At 41.8% G+C, this 9,322-nt stretch overlaps 1 protein-coding gene across 5 annotated transcripts in view; it reads right to left on the bottom strand.

The window, feature by feature from the left end:
• Positions 1–432: 432 nt before the first annotated feature.
• pidd1 (p53-induced death domain protein 1) overlaps positions 433–9,322 on the bottom strand; it is a 78,319-nt gene continuing 69,429 nt past the window's right edge. For all 5 annotated transcript variants that reach the window (XM_048545710.2, XM_059651903.1, XM_048545707.2 and 2 more), the window contains one exon: positions 433–8,793. In XM_048545710.2, the coding sequence (XP_048401667.1) occupies positions 8,556–8,793 (238 nt within the window). In that variant the 3' untranslated portion in view covers positions 433–8,555. The remainder of the gene's footprint in view (positions 8,794–9,322) is intronic.

The raw sequence follows: 9,322 nt of genomic DNA, 5'->3' as shown, positions 1-9,322 counted from the left end.
ACAGACCTTCGTGTAAAGTGAGCTCATCGTTTAGAATGGTCTTCTACGAAAGCAATAGATGCTAACTCAGTTAATCATTTCACACCTCAGCTAATTTGATCTTTATTAGCCAAGGGTATTAAGGGCAATGACACAAACATGGGTGTATGAAGTTAAGTGTCCAATCTATCATGATTTAGTTGAGTAGTAGGCTTGAGTGATTTGAATGGCTTACTCTTGTGCTTATATATGTCAATTACCTCAAGACCACCTCAGTACCTTCAGTCTGTATATTCAAGATTGCTTGAATACATCGCAGTGTTTGGTCTGAACATCTATGATCACAGAAGGATACATTTTGTACAATTTTGTATACTTTACTGTTAAATGGTTTTATAAATAGAATTCACAGTAAAACAATAGACATCTGTCTTTAGTAGACTTTTACACACAGTAAGGTAATATAAACATTTAAAATAACAAAACTTTTGATTCAGAATTGTAACTAGTCCCAAATTAAATACATCATTTAAACATATGTTGAATAAAAAGTTCAAGTCACAATAACCAGTACGATCCAGACAATTTTTGCTCAAACTGTCAACTGAAGACAAGAAATGTTCAAGTAATAGGAGTCTGTGCAAAACATGATTGCTCTTCAGAAGGAACCCTGTTGCTGGGATAAAGATAAATTCAGGACTGATGTCAGGAAATTTCACATGGTCAGTCACTGTTTGCAAGGCATCTCCAGGCGCACCCCATCCAGGATATTAGATGTTGCTGCACAACATGAGTAGGATTTTTAAGGCCCCTCTCACAATGTGCTTGGAGGCAGATCAAGGTACTTAATTAGTCAGGAGAGCAGAGTACTAAATCTTCTTACCTCCATCAGAATTACATTGGGGTGGTAAGGCTGACAGTCAGATTTTCAGGCTAATTGAGGCCTTAAATGGGCAATTAATGAGCACTTAAGGATCTGATTCTGGTATTAATTCACTTAAACTTCCACCTTTCTTTTGTCATCCAAATCATTATAATCTTCAACTTCCTCCTCCTTCATATGTTTTTGCTTCAACCATTCCCTGTGCTAGTGAGTACCACATTCTCATCATTGTTTGAATAAGATTTTTTTTCTCTGAACTCACTTTTGGATTTCTTCAGGATAGTCGTATACTCATGGCTTCTAGTTACGCTCTTTCCAACAAGACTAAACATCCTCCCCACTCCATTAAAACCTTTCAAAGACTTTTATGAGGCCAGTCTTTGGTCTTATTTTTAACAGATAAAGTTCACCAGGGGAGGCAATGGCCTCATGGTATTATTGTTGGAGTGTTAATCCAGGGACCTGGCTAATATTCTGGGGATAGGGACTTGAATCCTGCCACAGCTGTTTGCGGGAATTTGTATTCAATAAATATCTGGAATCAAGCATCTGATGATGGCTGTGAATCGGTTGCCGATTGTTGGGAAATCCCCATCTGGTTCACTGATGTTCTTGAGGGAAAGAAGTTCCATCCTTACCTGGTCTGACCTATATGTGACTCCAGAACCACAGTAATGTGGTTGACTCTTAACTGCCCTCTGGACTATTAGGGATGGGCAATAAATGCTGGCCTCACCAGTGACACCCAAGTCTCGTGAATGAATATAAAAATAGATAACAGACCCTGTAAGTCAATCCTTTCCTCATATGGATACTGATCCATTTCTGGAATCTTCCTGGTGATATGTTTTAATTAGTAACTTGTCACCAATATGGCAAAATGTAAATATGGCAAATAGAAATTAGTTCTCAATAAAACTATATAAATTACTTTCTTTTAAAAGCAATGTTCATGTGAAAATGTATATGGGGTACAGTGGCATAGTGGCTGTATTACAGACCATTAAACCAGATATCCAGGGAATGTGCTTGGCTCTCATATGCCCTCTGAAATAGCCTAGCAAGCCAGCCAGTTTATCAAAATTGGTTCAAAAGAGAACCTCAGCATCCACCAATTGCCACTGGATTCAGACATGTCAAAAGCACACCTAGCAAAATCTAGATGAACACAACATGCAGCTCTACACCTTATTAAGTGAGATTCTCCAGCATTGGCGGTTCCCACTACGCCTAGCAAAATCTACCTCAGTAACACTTTGGAGGCTATTGTAAAAAACGAGGAGTTATTTCATAGACGAGATCAGCAACAGCTTCACTCTGACACACTTACCAGGTCACATTTGCGCTGATATCCCAGACACTTCCATCACAATCCCTGGCTATGTTTTATTTCACCAGGAGAACAAACCCACTACTGCAGTATAGAGTCAGGGGAGTTCTCAGTATTGACTTTGGGCCCCATGAAGTCTTATTGGACTAGACAAAGTATGGGCAAGGAAATTTCCTGCTGATTAACCTACTGCCCTCTGTTGTCTAATGAATCAATACTCCTCCATGCGGAATATCACTTGAAAGAAATATTGAGGATAATAAAGGTGCAGAATATATCCTGGATAGAGGACTTAAATATCTATCACCACAAGTGACATTGTAGCACCACTACTGAAAAAGGTGGGTAAATCCCAAAGAATCAAGCTACCAAACTGAGGCTGTGGCAGCTGGTGAGAGAAAACCATCATGGTGGAAACGTTCACTTATCCTTACCCGTCTACTTGTTACACCTGCACCTACCTATGAAATTGTTTGAAGGAGTGACTAATGCTTGTGGACACAAAGTGCCTTCTTCATATTGGAGGCACACTCTATCATGTCCTGTGGCATTACCACAATATGGAATAGGATAGATTCAGAACAGATCAACTGGACATCCATGAAGTGCTGTGGATCATCAACAGCAGCAGAACTGTATTAAATCACAATCTGCAATCTCATGGTCCTGCATGTCCATCACCTGACCATTAGCATTTAGCATAGTTCAATAGGATTCAAAACAGCATGTCAGGAGCAGTATCAGAAATAACTGATATGAACCTAGTCAAGCTACAGGACAGGACCATATGTACACTAAACAATGAGAACAGCACATAATACACATTGCAAAATGGTCCCTTAGCCAACAGATCAAATCAGTGGTCTGCAGTCCTGCCACATCTGATCCTGAGTGGTGGTGCAAAATTACAATACTGAGTGAAGAAACAGACTTCATGAATATTCCCACGTACGACAATAGTGTGGTTCATGAGGAATGCAAAAGATGAAAGCATTTGCAACTATCTTCAGCCATATGAGAAGACAGTGGATTAATGGTAATGTTTTTGGACTAGTAAACTAGAGCACCAGGCTAATGTGGCCATACGTACAACTCTCACCTTGGCAGGTAGTGGAATTTAAATGCAAATAATATAGTTTGAAAAATACCTGGAATTGTGTCAGTAATCGTGACCACAAAACTATTACCAGTAATCATGAAAATGCGAGTACTTCCAAAGCCTGTCCACATTGAGGACTGTCTACTGCGTGTACCATCTAAAAACTACACAACAGCAACTTGCCAAATATCCTCTCACAAAACATTCAAAATCTCTGACCTTCACCATCGATAAGCTAAGGGCAGCGTGCAATTGGGAATGCCATCATCAAGTCACACACTATGTATTTTGACTATGAATCAATTGTTGATCCTTTACTGTGGTGGGGTCAAAATCTTGGAACAGCCTTCCTCACATCACGGTGGGTGTGCCTTTACCACCTGGCATGCAGCTGTTAACACCTTCTCAAGGCAATTCTGAACGGGCAATGAATACTGGCCCTGCCAGTGACACCCATATCAGTGGTTAAATAAATAGATTCTATACGTATGACTATTACTATGTGACAAAATCTCTGGTGTGAAAACAATCTGCCGCAACACTGCCATGCATTTCAAGATTTTATTGGTTCATAACCTTTAACTTGAGAATAAGTGAAGGAATGATGGACATATCCACAACTTGTTAAAACCTTGTGCCCCACCCACATTTAATTTTATTGCTTGTTTTCAGGCAGCATGGACTCTTACTCAAGCATCTTATTTCCAGTTTTCAGCATTTTTGCATTTTGTTGGCCTGTTGGCTTGTTAGACTGACATACAAGAAAGAATGAACAACAAATGGAATAGACTTTTGGGGACATGCCAGAGGTGAAATTTCTCAAATTATTTGGAAATTTTTGGGATAAATAAATTAAGGTGGACCGAATGGCCTTCCTCATCATATGGCAATAAGCTGGGTAGCAGTGTGTGTTGTGAGGAGGAGACTAAGAGGCTGCAGGGTGACTTGGACAGGCTGGCTGCATGGGCATACTTGGCAAATGCAATATAACATGGATAAATGTGAGGTTATCCACTTTAGTGGCAAAAACAGGAAGGCAGATTATTATCTGAATGGCGGTAGTTTAAGAAAAGGTGAGGTACAACGAGACCTGGGTGTCATGGCAGAACAGTCGCTGAAGATTTGCATGGCAGATGGTGAGAAAAGCCAATAGCATGCTGGCCTTCATAGTGAGAGGATTTGAGTATTGGAATAGGGTTGTCTCACCACAGTTATACAGTGCCTTGATGAGGCCACACCTTCAGTATTATGTGCAGTTTTGGTTTCCTAGTCTGAGGAGGGACATTCATGCTGTTGAGGCAGTCCAGCGAAGGTTCACCAGGCTGATTCCAGGGATGGCAGGACTTACATTTGAGGAATGACTGGATTGATTGGGCTTGTACTTACTGAAATTTAGAAGAATGAGGGAGGAATCTCACAGAAACTTATAAAATCCAGATGGGACTGGACAGGCTAGATGTAGGAAGAATGTTCCTGATGTTGGGGAAGGCCAGAACTAGGGGTCACTGTCTAGGAATAAGGGATAAGCTATTCAGGACTGAGAGAAGGAAGAAGTTCTACACTCAGAGTTTAGAGCCTGTGGAATTCCCTACCCAGAAAGCTGTTGGGGCCAGTTCGTTAGATATATTCAATAGGGAGCTGCATGTGGCCATTGTGGCCGAAAGATCAGGGGTTATGGAGAAAAAGCGGAAGTTGGATACTCAGATTGCACGATGAGCCATGATCATATTGAATGGCGCTGCAGGCTCGAAGATCCGAATGGCCTACTCCTGCAGCTAGTTTCTATGTTTCGATCTGCTTTTTGTTGTTGCCAAATCTTTATTTGGAAGAGTGGTAGATACTCATGTATAGTAAATACCAAAACCATTTACCAGGATAAATCTTGAGAGGGTAATGAGCATCTGGTGTGCTGCCTGAAAAAGCAGCAACACAGACATGTTCATTCTCTACAGGGTAGCCTCTCAAATGCCCATCAGATCCTTAAGAAGGTGGCAGAGGACCTTCAACCCAACTGAGGACCTTGGGATACGATGTTTCACTGGCAAGTCAGAGGCTGGCAACTCTAGCACTATTGCCATGGAGTAGCCCATGGCTGCTGCTAGTATAATATCTGCTGGAGCCTCAGAGTTGAGCATCAATCCAGGGAGAAGTTACATGTGGTCAGGGCTAGGATCTGACAGGTTGTGGAGAACTCGCAGCAAGTGGCAAGTCATGAAGGCCAGAAGCAAAGGCAGAGTTGTGGCTTTCTTGATGTGTCCATGCCATCAATGACGCACTAGATAGTGCAGGTCAGGGAGCCCTATAACCAGCCCCTCCCCTGGAGGAGGAAAGGCATTGGATACAGGTCTTGTCATCAACCCGCTTTGTTATCAGGCTCTCCTGCCTCCCGCTGCTCTGGAAGTTCTTGCACAACTACCCTGAAAAATGTCATCTCTAAAGGAGTAATATATCATTTGGCTGGACTGCCTTAATCAGTTTTCTGAATTTACCCGAGAGGCTGTGATACCATCTATCCCGTCAAATATGTCATTCACTTGCTAATTTACACAGCGAGAACTAACAGCTGATAGGCTGTAGGTGGCTACATCAGATTACTCTAATGTTAATAACAGACTGTATTTTGCTCACATACACTTTTCCCAAAAGAGGGAGAAGTTATTACCAATTTTCCACATTTGAAAAATTAAGTTTGTTTTGAAGGAGGCAATCCACATTTATATTCCTACATTCATTTTTGAATAGATGAATTCCAGATTAACACTGTTCACGACACACTGTACAACCCTCTTGGTCTAATATTTTCCCAACGCATTAGCATGAAGAGGCTATGTTTGGAACAAGAAGACATTTACAAATTACACCCCTAACCTCTGTGCAATCTTTGTTAAAAACATTAAAGGTCAGTCCAAAACAAACTGCTGTACATAAACACAGAACATTGACACACACACACACTCACTCAAGAGTTAAATGAAGAGAACATTTCAAACATCTGCATATCATTGTGAGCTTAACAGCTTTAGCCTCATGGAATCGTATGACTTGTGTTTGAATTGACATGTACTGTACACTCTATGGTGTGTGCTTCCATGCTGCATACACTTCAGAATGACAAAGTATTGCAGACTATCCTATATTAGAAATGAATAGTCCATGCTGTTGCATGCACTTGTAACTTCGAACAAAGAAGCAAATATTTGTTATTAAAATGTGAGGCTGGATGAACACAGCAGGCCCAGCGGCATCTCAGGAGCACAAAAGCTGACGTTTCGGGCCTAGACCCTTCATCAGAGAGGGGGATGGGGTGAGGGTTCTGGAATAAATAGGGAGAGAGGGGAGGCGGACCGAAGATGGAGAGAAAAGAAGATAGGTGGAGAGGAGAGTATAGGTGGGGAGGTAGGGAGGGGATAGGTCAGTCCAGGGAAGACGGACAGGTCAAGGAGATGGGATGAGGTTAGTAGGTAGGAGATGGAGGTGCGGCTTGGGGTGGGAGGAAGGGATGGGTGAGAGGAAGAGCAGGTTACGGAGGCAGAGACAGGCTGGACTGGTTTTGGGATGCAGTGGGTGGAGGGGAAGAGCTGGGCTGGTTGTGTGGTGCAGTGGGGGGAGGGGACGAACTGGGCTGGTTTTGGGATGCGGTGGGGGAAGGGGAGATTTTGAAGCTGGTGAAGTCCACATTGATACCATTGGGCTGCAGGGTTCCCAAGTGGAATACGAGTTGCTGTTCCTGCAACCTTCGGGTGGCATCATTGTGGCAATGCAGGAGGCCCATGATGGACATGTCATCTAAAGAATGGGAGGGGGAGTGGAAATGGTTCGCGACTGGGAGGTGCAGTTGTTTATTGCGAACCGAGCGGAGGTGTTCTGCAAAGCAGTCCCCAAGCCTCCGCTTGGTTTCCCCAATGTAGGGGAAGCCACACCAGATACAATGGATGCAGTAAACCACATTGGCAGATGTGCAGGTGAACATCTGCTTAATATGGAAAGTCATCTTGGGGCCTGGGATAGGGATGAGGGAGGAGGTGTGGGGGCAAGTGTAGCATTTCCTGCGGTTGCAGGGTAAGGTGCCGGGTGTGGTGGGGTTGGAGGGCAGTGTGGAGCGAACAAGGGAGTCACGGAGAGAGTGGTCTCTCCGGAAAGCAGACAAGGGTGGGGATGGAAAAATGTCTTGGCAAATATTTGTTCCTAGTTTAATGGCTTTCTTCTCTCTGAATGCCAATACTAATTATACTTTCAAAAAACCCTGCAATTGATCTGAAGTAAATTTTAACAGTGCTCCATGGGTAGCTAAGTTTGACAATGTTTAAAAAAGAAGCCCCCCAGTTGTCAAATTAACTCAATGTGGCAAAAAAAAGGATAAAAATGAGAGGGAAAAAATAGGTTTGTGAAGATGGTACAACATTGGAGCTGAATAGGAACTGTCACCGGTACCTTGAGGAATCCTCCTTCATAATACCAGGCTATTGGCTTTCTATTTAGTTCATTTTACGTGAGCCTGCCAAATAATAGGGGCCAAGATCATCAAAACAATATAAACTTTAGCACAGAAGCTGATAAACATTACTGCTTTGCAAAGAACCAGAAACTGACTGGTATTGTAGGGCTCCCCACCTGTATCTGATTTCTTTTCATTGCTGTTGTAAATGGGTTGCACACACCAGCTGGGTATTGCATCGGAATTCCAACACATGTCCACCACTGGTGAGGCTTGGTGATCCTGGGAACCTATAGGCCTAAATGGCAAATTACCCTATTTCCAAGATCTAAGATGCAAGGGTAGCAAATAGCTAGGCATCTCAATTAGTGGAAGACATGGACTTAATTATCAAACGTCTTGTTTCTACACTGTATAATTCCTCAATGTAATATGACCATCTGTCAACTTGGGGAACTGTAGATTAAACACAAAGTATGCTATCTCTGGGTAGCACGCATGGAAGAAAATTGCACATCACTGGCTGAAATAAGATTGTATATTGCACATCACCGCAAAATGATTGGTTTTACTATCAAATCCTGTTGGCTTTCTCTGTATTCCTCTGTAAAACAATCACAATGGTCTTGACATTTGTGTAGAGTGAACTCTGCCTCAGTTAATTACATGGCATCATTTCCTGAACAATGTTGCCAAGAGTTCATCGTCCCTCAGGACATCGCTCAACCAGCAAAAACGTAAGTCTAAAACAGGATAAAACCTCCCTATCTTCAAATACCACAGAAAGGTTTCATATCCATTATTTTCCAATGGGGTGATATTTTCCAGGTTACACCATTGCTATAGCTGAATCTTCATTACTGTTTTCTTGGCTCAGCCCTACTCGACGAATGGAATCATGATATTTCCTCCTGCCAAGTTCAATAATACGATGTATTTCTTCTGCAATATCTTCGCGATCACTCTTCTTCATTGCTTGAATCAGTTGACTGATGCAGCCTGGTACACTCTCATTGCATTGTGCCCATGTAAAGAGCATCTCTAAGATTTGCTTGTCCAGGTCGTCCCTGGGGGAAATGAAATAATAGCTTGAAAAGACAAGAACTGCTTTTAATTTTTAAAAAATTGCTTTCATAGACAATATCCAAGATGAATAAAGTTTCACGTTCTGTGGAGTTAAATTATCAGTTGCCCACATCCTTTGTTCCCTGTTTTTCCATGTGGGCTCTTAATTACAAATGAATAATTTAAAGGTTAGAAAAAGACTAAAAATTCACATGAGTGCCACGTCTGGAATCCTATTGGCACAGCTTGTACACAGAAGTCTGTGCACTAAATAACCACAAGTCTCAGAAGACTATAGGAGACAAAGATGAGACAAAAAAAACCCTCAAACACACAAGCTCATGATTCTATTTATGTAAGCTTAGAGCATTCACCTGCCAATTTTAGCAAAATGGACGAAAGGAGATAAAAAGAGGTAAATTTAGCAAATTAAGAAAATTGTCTGCTCTTACCCAAAAGATGACACTATTTATAAAAATAATTTTCCAATAAAAATCGTTTTGAGCTTTAAAGTAATTTCAAGAAAACAAC

The sequence above is a fragment of the Stegostoma tigrinum genome, chromosome 17 (assembly GCF_030684315.1).
Source record: "Stegostoma tigrinum isolate sSteTig4 chromosome 17, sSteTig4.hap1, whole genome shotgun sequence".
Taxonomy (NCBI): Eukaryota; Metazoa; Chordata; class Chondrichthyes; order Orectolobiformes; family Stegostomatidae; genus Stegostoma; species Stegostoma tigrinum.
Note: the sequence above shows the minus strand (reverse complement) of the source record. Positions and strands in the feature narration are given on the sequence as shown.